This window comes from Octopus sinensis, linkage group LG6 (assembly GCF_006345805.1).
Source record: "Octopus sinensis linkage group LG6, ASM634580v1, whole genome shotgun sequence".
In the NCBI taxonomy this organism is placed as follows: Eukaryota; Metazoa; Mollusca; class Cephalopoda; order Octopoda; family Octopodidae; genus Octopus; species Octopus sinensis.
This window is the reverse complement of record NC_043002.1, coordinates 1,831,356-1,848,855: the sequence shown is the minus strand read 5'-3', so window position 1 is coordinate 1,848,855 and position 17,500 is coordinate 1,831,356. Positions and strand designations below refer to the sequence as shown.

The following is a 17,500-nucleotide window of genomic DNA, read 5'->3' as shown; positions in this document are numbered from 1 at the left end:
TCGATTGATTGCTTTTAAACATGGCATAACTTAAAGGAAACCAATTTCACAGAAGCACAAAGTGGAGGGAATTAAAAATGTTCTAACCGTTTCTATTAGAAAAAGAACATTTTAAACCAACCCCCTCTTGTCATTTCTTTTCTGGAAACTGTTAACGTCCTTAAACATTTAAAGTAAGCTGCACTCAGTAATAAATGGTATCGAAAAATAATCAACTGTCGTTTGAATGTGAATGACGTCATTTTGTATGCTGCAGACGATAGATAAATGGAAACATTATTATAAGTAATAAATTCACTGATTTACTGAAGGAATAATTTATATGAAATTCTAGTTTATAAAATGTAGCAGGATAAATTTTGAAAGAGAAATATTTATTAACCCAATTAATATTACGTTAGATAAAGAAGCATATCTAAGCATATCAAAGCAAACATATTTATGCATTAATGAGTTCAACCATGGAACAATACGCAAACATATAAAGGAAAAGTCAGGAAAGAATATTACAGACACATTAGGTAAATAGCAGAAAAATAAAACTACAGGACAATAATAATCGCTACAGGTTACAGTTATGATATATCATAGTGAACATGAAATGCTTTACGAAGGCTAGCTTCGGAAACAAGATAATAGAGATTTTATGTCGAATACGCTACCAAAATCCGAAAGAGAAAGATTATAGTTATAGAATATAGAAGGAGAAGAGGTTTCCTGCAATTAGAAGGAAAAAAACGTATTATAGAACATCCAGTGCTGGACCACAAAGATGTCTAGTATAACTAAAATGGTAATTAATGCAACCACATCCACAAAACAAAACAAAACTGCAAGACAAAATCAAATAAACCACTGCTTTTTGATTAAAGGAAACCAGTAAATATATGAGTGAAATGAATCTTGTGATGAGAATGTAGAAATAATAACTCTGTTAAGAAAGTAATAACTGAACATAATGTTAGAGAATGCGATATGAAAACTATGGTAATACACGATAAAATTGAAAGCAGGGATGAAGGAAAATCTCGGCGATGGCTGGGCAGTGTAGGGATTGGAGTTGCAAGAGAATGGGTTTTTTTAGGTATAAGGCAAAACTTTACGACCGGAAACGAGCAAAAGCATTCAATGCAGCATAATAAACATGTTTAGCTCATCTCTGCCGGTTTGGAAGAAATATTTAATCACGTGGTTTCTGACTTTCCAGTTGTAGCCACAAGTGAATAGTTCTACATGCATGACAAAGTTGGAGCTTTCATTGGCAGCAGAATGAAAGAACGAGAGAAAGGTGCCATAAACATACACCAGAGAAAGTCTTAAGGAGTAACAAAGGGATCACGCTTTGGGATATGCTAACTTACAGAGGGATAAAAAAGACCATGTATTGCTGTTAAAGTACCATCGCGAAAAGTGGTACCACCCACCACCGGCGTAATAACATGTGTCTTGCTAATGGTTAAAAATGACAAACACTGACAAATAAAAGAATGGATGTGTAATTACAACGATTACCTTGTGCCCGAATGGTTTCAAGTTCGATTCCAGAGCGCTACATCCGGTGCAAGTTGAGCAAAAATTTCAAAGGGACCTAGTCACTGGAAACTCTATTCATGATCTTCATCTCTATGAATAGATGTAGACATGCCTGTATGAACCTATGTATGTTTAAATACATGTTTTTAAATGTGGCGATTTATATGATTCACCAGAATATATCAATGAAGAAAACAGATATCGGCGAAAATGCAAAACATCGTTACATTTTGAACCAAGTCTATTGTAGCATTTGTTCCTCACCGAGGTAAAGATACTCAACTGGGACTTTGCACATCAGAATATATTTAGACATTAACTGACCTATGGGAAAACTATAACCACCGATGTTGTCGTTTAACGATTATGATATAAAACAAGGACACTTTAATATAGGAAGAAATAAATTCTAAAAGGAGATTGTAAGTTCAGTTTTAAAACACCACGAAAACAGGTTTAAATATTCTCGAGAATCACAAGAATAAATAAACTAAAATCATCTGGATGTACTACCATTATCGTCCATTAGATTCCCTAGATATACCAACGCGAACATAGTAACAACAAACACAAGTAATATACTAAATGTAAACAACACAATCACAAAATACTCACCTACAACCAACGGAATCCACTGTATAACCCACCATTGAATTAAATCTATTACGATACAATAAAAAAAACGTCTAAAACATACTTTCATAGAATTGAAAATTATTCAACATCACACACAACATTCATTTATCAATAACAGAAGAAACAAACAAGCAGAAAGCAGTAAAGTATACAGCACATCACGAAAGTTACTTTTACTCTAAATATTAGTATATTTTCGACATGTATTAGAGTCTAATAGGTATCGAAAATATACTCGATTTATAAACAGTCTGAATAAATAAAGTAAACGGGAACACATTAACAGAATAAACCTATTAAACCAGCATCGTCTTCACTCTCTTTCCGATAGTGAACACTTTTTAAACTAAATTATCGCAACACATACTCACACAGTATCACAAGGGAAATACTTCAATACGCACGACACGTCTTGTTATAAAACTTAATTCATATAACACTGGATGGGTTCCAATAAGATCAAAACCAAATTCCATTTCCAACCTAAACCCACTCCCCCCCAACAACAATAAACTACGTTAACGTCAATAATTTCTAAAGACTATGTGAACTCCAATAATTCCTTTCATTTTTTTCTCCTTCCTTTTCATCCACCCCACCCACCCCACCTCATTTGACTACTGAAACATACCGCAAACAACAATTTACCAATTCTTCTCCAATCACCTGGCTATCAACCTCTCAACACGCTCGTAGATCAATGGGAAAAAATATATATACTTGCATGGAAATAAACTACCACAATATCCCAGTAGAACCATTTTCACTGAATGATAGAATTACATTTGCCAGAATCCAATGAGACTACATTCAACAATATAGATTTAGCTCAACACACATTTAACGAAAATACATATCCCGATAATCAACATGAGAATACAACCATAATTACAAAGATGAAAGATAGTATCAAATAAAAAAGGAGCAACAAATAGAAATGCAACAGGCCAACCTAACATACAACATAAATCTAATTAGATATTAAGCAGCTAAATGTGGCAGCACGCCAAAGACTAGCACAATATTGGTAGCTGAATTGAAATCCAAAATAAGTAGTAAAACAGTCAACAAAATAAGCAGAACCAGTAACAATTTTAGCAATGGTCAAATTGCATCAGACTAGAGAGAAACTTCCAGTAACAACTTACCCTCACCAAACAAGAAAAAGCCCATCACCAATTCTAAACAATAGAGACGGCGAAAAATGGAACGCAAAGTAGACATTTCTTATTTAGAACATGGTATTGACGCCTTTCATAAAACAGAACAACAGCGTTAGGGAAATTCCAAAGATTAAAATCAATTCTAGTTTCACCATCTGAAATAACCTCCTAAACATTTAGATGTTGATGGAGTTACTCTTCTCCCCAACATCATCAACAATCCGTACTACCAACATTGTCAGTTTCTCAAATCTAGCGATCTGAATTGCGTATCGATGATTTTTAAACCTTACAAAATTCAAATCGAAGAGGCATCACGACACACGATCACATTTTGTGTATAATTAAAATATCATAAAAAAGAAAGACATCGTCTTTGACTTCATTCATCCACGCATGAGAATGCGTGGATTTATACATGTGGTTTTCTTCACAAATACAAACTGACCACAAGGAAGGGTCAATGTGCTAACAACACTTATAGTATCTCCTTTACGTACACGTGACTAAAACTACGCTGAATAGCGTCTAATCTCGCAGTTCATAAATCTTATTTCGATTTATTTCGATTTTTCTGACTTTCTTTCAAACATCAGAAACCGGATTTCAAACAAAAGTATTAAAGGTAGAATGCCATCTCACTCAAATTGCTATGAGTGTCTGCTGGGCCCTTTCCAATCCTATAACGCTCGTAGAATTCTCCTACAGGTCACTCTACAGCTAAATTTCCTTCAGTAAATAACAATAAATCTAACAACGAACCTACAATACTGCCTGTTTTATCTGCAACTCTGCACGCAAAACATTCTCCTTCCTCGGTAACCAAACTGTACAAATAATACATGAGATCAATATTTACGAACACGTCTGCCATCTTTCCTATTGTATAAGGACACTGGACCAGAGACTTCCTTTCCATTGTTCTCAATACGCTCAGTATGGAATCTCGCTAAACTAGTTTTGACAGGGATTTGTTTGAATCTACGGAAACAAACAATGGTGTATTCTATTTCCTAAAGTGTCAAACACTTTGATTCTTGCCAGTGATATCTAAGCAAAAGTCAGAGGAAGCAAAGAAACAATTTGATTATAGACCACGTTGAGAATCGTTTTCAGACCAAACTATAGCAGTGTATAATCTTCGAAGTATCTTACGCAGAAATTGCACGCACCTGTTCTTTCAAAAACGAACTACACTGCAAACAATATCTAATAGAAAAATAGCATTATTCCTTAATCTTCTCATAGTAGAATTTAGTCGGCGAATCATACATATTTCTTGTGAATAAAGAAAAAGTCGCTCAAATCTGAAAAAACATTTAATGAACTGTTGTAATTTTGCACTATTTAATTCTGATTCGGGTTGTGAATCTACAGGTCATTGTAACATTTTCGCTGAAAATTGTCTTAGTTAAACACACATCCGTTGACTTGTATTCGCTTGAATAAAAATTGTTATACAACAAATAAAACTTTTCAAATCGACTCACAAACCTCTTTTAAACCATGATCAGAAATTCGAAATAGCAACAAAACAGAATATCATAAATAAATCAGGTGGTCGTAACTTGTAAAAATTTGGTATACACCAATGTATTGACCGTGTTCATGCCTTGCTTATGGCATTTTCCTTACATAACAAACATATGTTACCATACAACAATAGCAAAGATATATTTTAAGCGAAATCTAAAATAATTTCTTGCACAATATAGGCGTGGCTGTGTGGTAAGTAGCTTGCTAACAAACCACATGGTTGCGGGTTCAGTCCCACTGCGTGGCATCTTGGGCAAGTGTCTTCTGCCATAGCCCCGGGCCGACCAATGCCTTGTGAGTGGATTTGGTAGACGGAAACTGAAAGAAGCCTGTTTTATATATGTATATATATATATATATATATATATATATATATATATGTGTGTGTGTGTGTGTGTGTGTGTGGTGTGTGTGTGTCTGTGTCTGTGTTTGTCCCCCTAGCATTGCTTGACAACCGATGCTGGTGTGTCTACGTCCCCGCCACTTAGCGGTTCGGCAAAAGAGATCGATAGAATAAGTACTGGGCTTACAAAGAATAAGTTCCGGGGTCGATTTGATCGACTAAAAGCGGTGCTCCAGCATGGCCGCAGTCAAATGACTGAAACAAGTAAAAGAGTAAAGAGAATATTATGCACGTTAAACGTATTATAAATAGATCCCATATTACCTATTTCTTTACTACCCACAAGGGGCTAAACACAGAGAGGACAAACAAGGACAGATAAACGGATTAAGGCGATTATATCGACCCCAGTGCGTAACTGGTACTTAATTTATCAACCCCAAAAGGATGAAAGGCAAAGAAATGGGTATGTTTTAGGCGTTAATTGTTTTTACACGAATAGAAAAGGTTACTTTGGTGGTTTATGTGTACATTCCAAGGTTCATACCATTTTCAAGCGCTTTATAAGATTACGACAATCTATAACTCCCCAACGACGAATGGGCTTGGCCATAATTTTCATTCCAAGTAAATCATCTTTCACTATTTTTGCTTATACTCATTCTTCACGCTCGCCAAAACTTACATTTTCAATTTTCTGGCGGTTTAAATAGTGAAATAAATAGAAAGAAATGGAAAATATTGAAAGAATAAATAGCTATAAATAACGTAAAATAATCCCTTTTTAAAAGTGATCTCAAGAGTATATTACAAGGAAATATAAGAGAGAGCCTGATATTTCATTATAAATTGAATATATTCTGTTATATACTGATATTAATTAAGATTGTATGGTTTTCTATTTTGGACAATAATTCAGCAACCAGCAGTTGAAAGGCAATCAAAATATGATTTAGATTTATTTCATAGTCTTTGCAACTGTTTATCGAATTAGCTTTTTCATAAAATACACTACTATTCAGAAGACCAAAGTTCCTGAAAGTTCCATTGAAACGGTATCGATTCCAATGATTTTTCTCAAAGCATTCATGACACGTGACTTTGTAACTATGAAACAAAACATTTCAATGCATTGTGAAAAAGTTCCACAAATCGGAAGCTGCGACATTGTGAGATGTTGTGTATTAATAAGTACGGAAACATACACAAACACACACACACACACACACACACACACACATATATATACGATCTTCAAACGAAAATAAAATTCAGTTTCAATAAACCCTGCAAGATGTAGGCGTGTCCGTCTGATAAGAAACTTGCTTTTCATCCACCTAATTCCTGGATCGGTCTCGCTGCTGGCACACTGGACAGTATCCCTGGGCTGAGTGGATTAGGTTGAGGGAAACAAAAAGAAGCCCGTCGTGTATGTGTGTGAGTGTCTGCTTTGGTCCTCAGCACCACTTGACAACCAGTGTTGCTTCATTTACGTCCTCTTAACTTAGCGTTTTGGCAAGAAGATGTTCGCTGGAATTAATCCTAGGCTTAAAAAAAAGATTATTGGTGTAGATTCAAGCGGATAAACACTTAAAGGTGGTACACCATCATGGTCGCAGTCTAATGACTGAGACAAATAAACGACATGTGTGTAAGTATGTGTGTGCGCGCATACACATACACGCACTCATTTGAACACATTATCAGTAGAAATATTTTAAATACAGGCAATCAATTCAGTAACCCTTCATGCGATTACTTGGCCGTCGGTGTGCTTAAAGAGAAGTACTAACAGAAGGCCTCAGTAATTAACCAGTATAAATTAATTAAAGAATTAATGATATTTAAACCTGTCAATCCAGGATTGTATAACAACAATAAAGTGCATTTGTTGTCAAGTAAATGATAATAAATGAATGAGGAATGGTGCATAATAGAAATGCAACTTAATAATTAACCGAAATACTCAACTAATTTCGCGTTGTACCATCGGATTGCAATTTTCGACCAATAACATCTCAACATCGAGAGAAAGTACTATCTATCTATCATCTATCTATCTATCTATCTATCTATCTATCTATCTATCTATCTATCTATCTATCTATCTATCTATCTATCTATCTATCTATCTATCCATCTATCTATCTATCTATCTATCTATCTATCTATCTATCTATCTATCTATCTATCTATCTATCGATCGATCTATCTATCTTTGGTTGATGACGGATTTGCTTGGTGTGCTTCTCTTGTCGTCTTCTGTGTTGATGGTGGTGTGGGTAGTAGAGCTTTTTTTCCGGAGTGCTTTGGTTGTGGTAGTGGTTGTTGTTGCTCTTGGTGTGCAGTGGTTGGGCACGTCTTTTTCAAGTGTGTTTGGCTTCCACACAAATAGCAGCGTGGTCGCCTGCCCTCTACCACTACATAGAGTTTGTAGCCTCCTGGCAGTTCTATAGGGGTGGGTATCTTCTCTCTTGCTGCTTCATCCAATTGAAGCAGGAATTCGATTGATTTTCCCACATAGTCTTTCTCTCCTAGAACAGCGATTTCAAGGATGTTTGTCTCTGACATTGTCTCTGTCATTTCAAAGCAGATGGCAGAGACTAACCATTGTGTTTCGACTTCAAGTGGTATATTTTTTATTTGGACTTTCGTGACCCTTTTGTTTAAATAGACTAGTATCATTACCAAGTCGTCCGAATGCAGCTCCAATGTGGAAAAACGTTTTGCTAAACTTTCGTTGAGGAAACGTACTTGGACTGTACCAAATTTGTTTCCCCAACTGATATATTCCTTGGAGTCCCATGCAGGACGAAGGCATTTTTCGATTTTTTCCTGCGGTACATTTTCTGTTCGTCTTGTTTTCTTGTTTATTACTTTATAAATTATTGTTTTTTTTGTGTGTTTTCCACGATGTGTTGTGGAATGTGAAGGTGCAATTTGTCTCCTTCTTTGGTGAAGAGTGCTTTTGTGCGGTTTATTTCCTGTGTGGTGAATTTTACAATTGTTCTTTTTTGTTTTGTCACATCCGCAAAATTCGTTTAAAATTTGACGGTGTTAGAAGCAGAAGGGTTAGTTGTAGCTGTTGAAGTCGTGGTAGTGGTGTTGGTATTGGCGGTGTTAGCAGCAGGAGGGTTAGTTGTAGCAGTTGAAGTCGTAGTGGTGGTGTTGGTGTTGGCGGTGTTGTTATTGGTAGGCGGCTTTGTGCCCATTTCGTTGTTGTTGTTGGTGGTGGTGATGGTGGTGGTACTGGCATTCATGTTTTCGTCTGTATTCATTTTTGAAATCCCTTTCTTCGTCCTTTTATCATCGACAAGTGGTGTAGGGAGTGGGGGGAAATCTAAGTTAATGTCTTTGGTCGCGGCGCTGGTGAATGCGACGCTAGTTTTGTTGTTGTTGTTGGTGGTGGTGATGGTGGTGACAGCGGTGTTCAAGCTGCGAGGTTTAGCAGCTAGTGGTAGCAATAGTGTTTCGCTACTGTTCTGCATGACTGGCGGGCTAGCCACGTGGTTTCTAGTTGCCATTTTCAAAATGAAAAATGGCTAAAAAAACCAACGAAAGTTTTGAAAGTTTCTGGTAATTTCGCACATACAGGGGCGGAATTCTACGTGAGTAATTCTCAGGTTTTTTAGTGAATGAACTTGCACAACGATTAAAACAAAATATTTGACAACAAGGAGTTTTAAACATGTAAAAGTGGCCAACTTACGTGGAGCCGATATGACTAGCGTCCGTCCATTGTGATATATATATATATATATATAATATATATATATATATATATATATATATTATATATATATATATATATATGTATATGTATATATCATATATATATTATATATATATATATATATATATATATATATATATATACATATATATATATATATATATATATATATATAATATATATATATATATATGTATATATACATATATATATATATATATATATATATATATACATATTTATATATATATGTAGAGAGAGAGAGAGAGAGAGGGAGAATGAGAGACTTGTATGTATGCATGTATATATGTTCGCGTACGTGGAAATAGCTGGGCTGGTGTCCAGGCGCGGTTGGTCCACTGGGAGCAGGAGGCTCTCTGTTATTGTCACAACATGTCTCTATGAGAGGGAAAGCGTGAGAGAAAATCTGCCACACTGACAATTTTCGATGACATAGACTAGTTCTTCTTTTCGGGTTTATTTTCTCCATGATCAGAGAGTGGGATTCGATTTGTGCAAATCCTTTCTCCACTATAAAAAATCATCATTGCACAGGCGTTCGTTTCAAGAATGACCTGTCACAAAAATGGCTCGTCAGGGACTTTCGATCAGGGATGGCAATTCTCGAACTGGAGTTTCTAGCCATCATGTATGTATGTATATGTATGTATGTATGTATGTATGTATATATGAATGTATGTATAATATATGTATGTATGTATGTATGTATGTATGTATGTATGTATGTATGTATGTATGTATGTATATGTATATGTATGTATGTATGTATGTATGAATGTATGTATGTATAATGTATGTATGTATGTATGTATGTATATATGTATGTATAATGTATGTATGTATGTATGTATGTATGTATGTATGTACATACGTATGTGTGTATGTATGCATGTGTGTATGTATGTATAAAATAGTGTATGAATGTATGTGTCTAATATGTATGAGAGAGGTTTATAGGATAATCAACAACCACAAAATATAATTTTCGTCATTTATTTTTAATATATATATTTCTTTTGTTTTATTACAGATGTTCGCATTCTTCATCATCATTAAAGATAATTTTTTAGCATTCATGCTGTATTTCGTGTATGTTGATCATTTAGTGCATGTTGTTGTTGTTTTCTAAAGTTTGAGCTGGTGACGACCAATATATTAATAGCACACAGTGTGAAGACGCAAAACAATGAAGCATTCGTGAGGAACCATAAAGAAATTCCGATTGAAACAAATATTAATTGAACTTCATAGGAAAGCAAACAAACATACCTGAAAAACAAGGTGTTATTATTGATAATATGTTTTTTGTTTTAAAAATTGAATGAAATGTTAATAGAAGTGGAAAGATATGGGTTAGTAAGCGGAAAAGACTTGAACGAAGAAGAATGGATAATGGAAATGTAAAATTGAAAATTGTTGGAAGAATCTGATTTAGCAGAAGGCAATGAAAGGAAGGAACTTGAATATGAAGCTGTTGCTGTTTGTAAAGATGGATTTTTAATTGAAACGAAAGGTAACTCAACTGCAAATGGAAGTAGTTTTCTTAATAGGTAGTGACTTGACTTCAACAAAACAGTCTAAAAGCCAAAAATATTACAAGTATCTGCTCCTAATCAACAATGGCTCGGCAAACATGACCTCAACTCCACAAAAAGTACCATGGCGCAATATCCTTCATATGTACCTTCTACGCAATCAAGCTGGTAACCCTCGGATCTCTTATCAAAACTGCCTGCCCAGTGATGTTTCATGTCTTGCCTTAGTAGTTGCTCCCCAGATCTAGCGCACACAACATGTGTTGAGGGAGATATCTCTATCTTACTTTCAATCAACTCCGGTGTGCTTCAGAAGTTGCTTTTGTCTCTCTTTTCCTTCTTTACATCACTCTCCTCTTTGCCACCACATCCAATGACGTTGCTTATACTTAGAGAATGTACGATGCTGAAATGTTTTACTGATATGAGTAGTATTTGAGTTTATTGCGTTGGGGCTGCAGATAAAATAGACACAATTGAGATGGTCTCACCAAAGAATGTTAGTATAATGATTGGGATGTATTAGGAATAAATCGAGTCGTAATATCTGATTAAAAGAGGGCGTTGTTGGAAGTGGTGGCATGGAGTACACCAATGATAGACACTGAAGAAGGTACATTCAGGTATAGAGTGGGTAGTTTCAAGTGGCGCTCTTTGACAATTTGGACGTTTTATATTCTCTGCACTATCTAACTTGCTCCGTAAACCACATTGACGTAACAGAGGAGGTTGACAAAATATTCATGAATGGATGACTGAGAGCTGTTTATTTGCTGAACTTATTAATGGCGATTTTCGTGTTTTCATATTTGTCTTTAATTAGCGGCAGAGACAATTTTCGTTTGATGCTATTCTAATAGTGTTCCGCAGTGTTGTAAAATGTTTTGTCTGATTGGATTTGAATGCGCGTGGTGTAGCACTGCATTTTACAGCAATAATATCTGTGCACCTCATATTTCTAAGTGAATCTTTATTTCTAATGTCTGCTCACAATATCGATGCTTATGGCCCATCTGCTCCTTACAGCATTTCTTATCATTCTTTCATGTTGCGCCTTTATTTTCTTACTGAACATACGCCATATTTAATGTGATGTGGTTCTATTATTTCAACCACAAATCCACGACTTTGAATTTTCATCCACTCTTATCCATTCGTAATGAATAACGTTGAGAAACAGATGGATATTTTCTTTTTCGTTTCTGTTTCCAACTCGCAAAATCCGCAAAGACTAATAATTAATTCCATTTGGTGTTATTGTTTGATTTGAGACCAAGACTTGTACAACAGAAAATAGGGTTCAAGACGTTTCAACCATGGCAGCCCCATCTCAGACAGTACATGAAGGATTGACGTACCTATTGTGTTCTTCCTTTGTAAGACATTAAGTTATGATGTCAGTGAGATTTACCTGATATTTTTAGCAGATTCAGTGACCATGTAGAAACTCCTTTCAATGGCTGAAGACAAACGTAGCTGTCAAGAATAGAATGATGGTTTCGGCAGAATTCGGAAAACATTCATGCTATACTCACATCACGTCAGATTGGCATTGTTCTGCAACACTGCCGGTTTTCTCTTCCTCCTCTCCCCCTCTTTCTCACCCGCATCTCCACTACATTTTATACCAATCGTAAAATTTGTTCTGCTCCTCGTTGTTAATTATCTATTTTCTAATTAGTCATTTTTAAGTAGAAAAACGTTCTTATTTCTTGGTTATTCACTTGCCATCACTTCAACAAATTAGTTTCCGAGTATTGTCCACCTAACTCGAATTGATAGAGAAATTACTATTAGTGGTACCCATATTAGTTTCCTATTTAAACGAACTGATCCCAAGTGATCATAGAAACGGTGTGAGTTTGAAATTTTAACTTCTTAAACTGTCTTTTATTTCCTTAAAATTTTTCTCACCTCTCAGTCTTGCTACCTCGATCTAAACTTAGGATTTCTGGGAAAATAATTAAGTTAATTATGATATATTCAATGCCGATAACATTAACAAGATTTAATTCTGAGGAAAGATAATGTTAAAGGGTGACTAATATTAATTTTAATCAATTTTAGCATAGATAAGCACTGTGTGTATTTATAAGTCTTTCTCTCCTCTACACCTTTCATTCACACATTTCATTCTGTTTTAAAACGATAACAGTTTAAATATACTTCTCATATCCCTCTCTACCTCTTCCTGTACATCCTTCCTTTTCTCTATCTTTTCTTTTTGCTTCAGACTTTTTATCGGGTAGCTTACAGTACTCATAGTTAACCCTAATCACCATGCATATAGTCCAATATCCTCCTCTCCATAAAATTCGCGATTGACGAATCTACCCGCAAAAACAACTTTTCGACGGTCTGCTTCCACAGAGGTCACATCACTTTGGGGTCCTCACATGGATCATGGTTTCCTTTTCTTCCCCCAACAACGGATATTTCCCTTTCATAATAATAATAAGATAATGAATTAAAGACGATGCTTTGTCGTCTGTGCAATCATTTCTCTTCTGTGGCCATCTATCATTATCATTATCTTCTTCGCCTCCTACTAGCAGCAATCATAAATCGCATTATACATCTTACATGTGTTGCTTTCTCTCAAATATTTCAACTTATTTTCAAGCGTTTTATCTTCCATTATAGATAATCTATTGTGTTTTTTTTTTATTTACATTTATTACCCACAGAAAAAATCTTCAAGTTACTCTGAATAAAAAAAATGTTCACATTTCCTAATTCTTTAGTGTTAATATGCTATTTATACCATTATGAGAAAACCATTTATCACAAAAAAAAACTGCTTGACAATATTTTGTTTAGCATTTTTATCACAACAACTACGTTGCTGTCGAAAGCAAATAATTTTATCCTTTAAACCGTTTGTTCCAATTAATATCCCCCTTTAGTCGCCATCATATCTGATGTACTAACCCAATATATCTTTTGGATACCTTTCCCACGACCACGAAAATCAGTATCTTATCCGTCCGTTATGTTTAATATGTCTGATTAATAAAAGTAATATCGTTTCTGAAACAACTTCTAAAACTAAGATCGATTATTAATGAAATATATATCAAACTTTAGCAACAGTCGTATTTTGTCAATTAAATAATGTAAAAAAGAGACACACGTTATTACTTATGCATAGAAATATTTTCCAAAATTATATTAATCAATGTATGGGATATTAGTTCGGATGTTTTAAGAAATATGAAAATTGAAATACATTCAGGAATGTCAACATAAATTGATATTCAGTTTCGTCTAATAAATTACACTGCTGTTGTTCCGTAATGTATTGGGAGATCTTTAAACTACATTGAAATTTCAAAGTTAAAATATATAGTTTCATTAAAAACTATATAATTATTAACTAGAATTTTGTTTAATTTTAAAATTATATTACTTTTCGTTACTAATTTATTTTCTATGAAATTATTTTGCGTATTTCAATAATTAAGAAAACATGGAAACATGTCTGCATTCTCTATTTATTAATCTCAGTTAGAGTCTGTGTCTGTATTTCGAGCACGTATAAATAATGTGGAAGATAAAGTGTTGCGCATTGATGTTAACTTTATTGATATATTTCCCATTATTTATCAATACTAACACTTCATATTTATGTTATGTTTTTATTTATTGTTGTAACACGAGTAACAGCATATGGAGGAAATAGTTTCGTGAAGTAAATTACGATTGCATAAACATCATATGAACACACAAGCACAAGCACACACACACAAACACATGCGTACATATACATAAACACTTAAATATCTGTGTGTATGTATACATGTGCAGATGTATGAGAGTATACATACATATGCATATGTATGTGCACACGCATACAGAGACAAAAATGTCATTGCTTATGTGGATCTTAATATATGCTAAATTTATCGAATGTTTCGCATATTTTGTCTCTACTTTTGATAATTCTAATTTTCTGAGTTGGGGAGTTCTGTCGGATTTTGTAAAAGCCTCAATTCCAAAGATTTGCATCAAAGCAGTTAGACTCAAAACCAACTCTTCCAATAATTACTGGTAGAAATTTAAAACTATATTGTCCGGGTGGAAATAACTGAAGAACAAATTCCTAATTTCTTGAACATGGGCGGGGGTTATTTTCTGTAACCTTTAATACTTTGACATCTGTTGGGCAGCTGGTTTCAGTCATCAACCCCAGACGATTATGTCTGCTCTGTTAGTGTAGGATGCGGGTCAAACTGTGAATGAATTGAAATCATAGCTATAATGAAAGAAAACACATTAGCATTATTAAATTTTGTTCTCAAAAGAAACAACGAAAAGATACCACAGACATTCAGATGGCACAAATTAATTGGATTTATACAGCGAAGAAAAGGCTGTGTGAAGGCTGATGATTATGGAGAAATTTTCCGATATGAGGATCATCTCCTGAACGCTGATAATACTTAAGGACAGTCAATAGATATAATTTTAATGTGACTATAATTCACTGACTATTCAAAAAATTCCAAGTATTAAATTAGAAAAAAAAATTAAAGTTGCCTTCCGTGTGAAGAAAATAGTTAAGTGCTGTGTATCGTGCTCCTGGTGACGAGTCAAGCAGTTTTAATACATTGATATCTTAACTGTAACAGAGAGAAAATTACCCGGTGTTAAAGAAAACTGCTGTCAAAAGAAGTAAGGGACATGACTCTTAACATTCCAATTATCCAAAATTAATTGAAGTTATGGCGAAGAAATGAGTTTGTTTTTTTGAAAGCAATGGTGTAAATTCCGGATACATTATTAGCCAGTCGCATAAAAATATATGGTACAGAAGACTACCAAGAAATAAGAACGGCTATTGTATATAACGTTAAAATTTTGCCATTATAATGATGTTGAGAAATTCGATAAGAGGTTTCTGTCTTTCAATATATCCGGTGAAGTATTGAACTACTGATATCTCCCGAATTCTCTCCCTTCCACATTTTGAGATTCATTTTCGTTACCATTAATAATTCCCAGCAGCGTTATAATTTCTATCGATTAAAAATACACCCCTACATGTACACCGTATGGTAGTCTGAACATGTCTATGTGCTTCAGAAACAAGTCATCGTTGGCAAATTTCACAATTTCATTATTCTACTTTTCCTAATTAGGGAAGTAATTTAATTCTCCAAACTGAGAATGTTTGGTAGTTGTGTGACCTTATCATCCTTGGGTGGATAATACTTCACTGAGAAAGTGACATAAAATTGAAACCGTAACTCTCAGACATCAAACGCACTCCTTTCCGGCAGAGCGTTCATAAACATTTGCTCAGTTATATATTCGACAACTCTCTGATTGGCTGAGTTTCAATTTATTTTCATTAGTACTCATTAATTTTCTTCTAATTATGTTTATAGTTTCACTTGATTGAAATTAATTTCGGCTCAAAGAAGGTGCCAAACACTGCCACATGGATTGTGTTTTGGGATGAAGCAAGTTTATACATCAAGGAAAAGCGTGAACGCCCGACATTCCAATTTCTGTTGCACACAGAATGAAAAATCACCTCCGTTTTCCATTTTAGATATTCAGGTGCCTCACAACAAATCATAAGCTTCATGTAATGCGTGATTGTGTGTTAGCTTTGATCTATTTCACTTCCATCGCTGACTCACTCAACCAGGCGACACTCCATGTTCGTGCCTTGATTTTTCTAAGAAATCAATATTTCAGAAAATCTACGATCGATACTCTTGTTTAAGGAACGTCTTCCAACTGGATTCTATTTATAGAAAATTATCACCATTCCGATCAAGTCTTGTAACAACAGCTTCGGGCAATCTCGCCTCTGGCTATTTATCGCCTGAAAATTCTTCAACCGTTGTTATCATTTATGTGTTTCTGTAAATAATTGTCTCCAATCAATTTTAAAGTACTGCGCTAATTATTCAGGCATTCATTATAAAAGTATTGGGTAAGGAACTCATACGACAAAAGTGTGTAATGTTTACTAATTATCGAAATACTAATGCAGTAATATTCTTTAGGTTGCATTAATGATGAAATTTTAATAAAAAGACTCGAAAATGTCTTTAAAGAAAATATCTTACTGCCTAAATTCTTCATTTATTGCTTTTCATGAATAAAACACAAGGAAACAGGGAGATTTTAAATCTTTAAAAACGAAAGATGTTCACGAATAGCATAAAATATAAACATAATTATACCATGATTAAATATATCCGTGGTTATAGCAAGGGCAGGAATGACTATGTTGTTAACAAGGCCGATTCTCAACCACGTGGTTATCGGTTCAATCCCAGTACATGGCAATTTGGGCAAAGGTCTTGTTTTGTCTCACGATGTGCCAATAACTTGTGAATGAATTTGGTTCTGTACATAAAGATTTGTGTTGTGAGTTTTTGTATTTACGTAGATAAGTGTAACAAAAAAGAGATGAACACACAGTTATTAATGGCATCGAGATATTTATAAAGTAGTCACATAGAAGTGAGTCTGTGCGCGCGCTCTGTGTGTGTGTTGTGTGTATTGTTTGTGTGCGTGTGTGTATGTAAATTAAGCAGAAAAACTGGAAAATCAAGAAAGCAAGAGAGAATGGCAATTATTTATACGTATAGATTCCTTAAAGTTCATACTCTAAAATCCGACAAAAGAGAGGAGGGTCCGACGTTTTTCCTGGTGGTTCTTCATCGGTTGGGAGGTAAATAGTCGCAGAATTCATATTGGAACCTCGCGAATAAAAGAGTGGAGAATACATCTGGAAAGAAATGAATGTCGTTTGTAGTGACATTTTACTTGTTTAGCAAGTCATATTCAACAGTTAAAATGCTGTTATATTATCATCACTTTCTATTTAGTGTTAAGAGTCAAAACACTTTGGTCTACAAGCACGACCTGGTCGTGATATTCGGTATTCATTTACATGTACTGCATTTGTTTTCACTATGAAACCAGAACAAAACAATGTAATCGAGACATAACCTTAAGTTATACAATTGAGGACAAC

The 17,500-nt window shown here is 34.6% G+C and overlaps 1 protein-coding gene across 1 annotated transcript in view; it reads right to left on the bottom strand.

The window, feature by feature from the left end:
- Window positions 1-615: 615 nt before the first annotated feature.
- LOC115212842 overlaps window positions 616-17,500 on the bottom strand; it is a 23,031-nt gene continuing 6,146 nt past the window's right edge. The window contains exon 2 of the mRNA XM_036503469.1: window positions 616-717. Coding sequence (XP_036359362.1) covers window positions 616-717 — 102 coding nt within the window. The remainder of the gene's footprint in view (window positions 718-17,500) is intronic.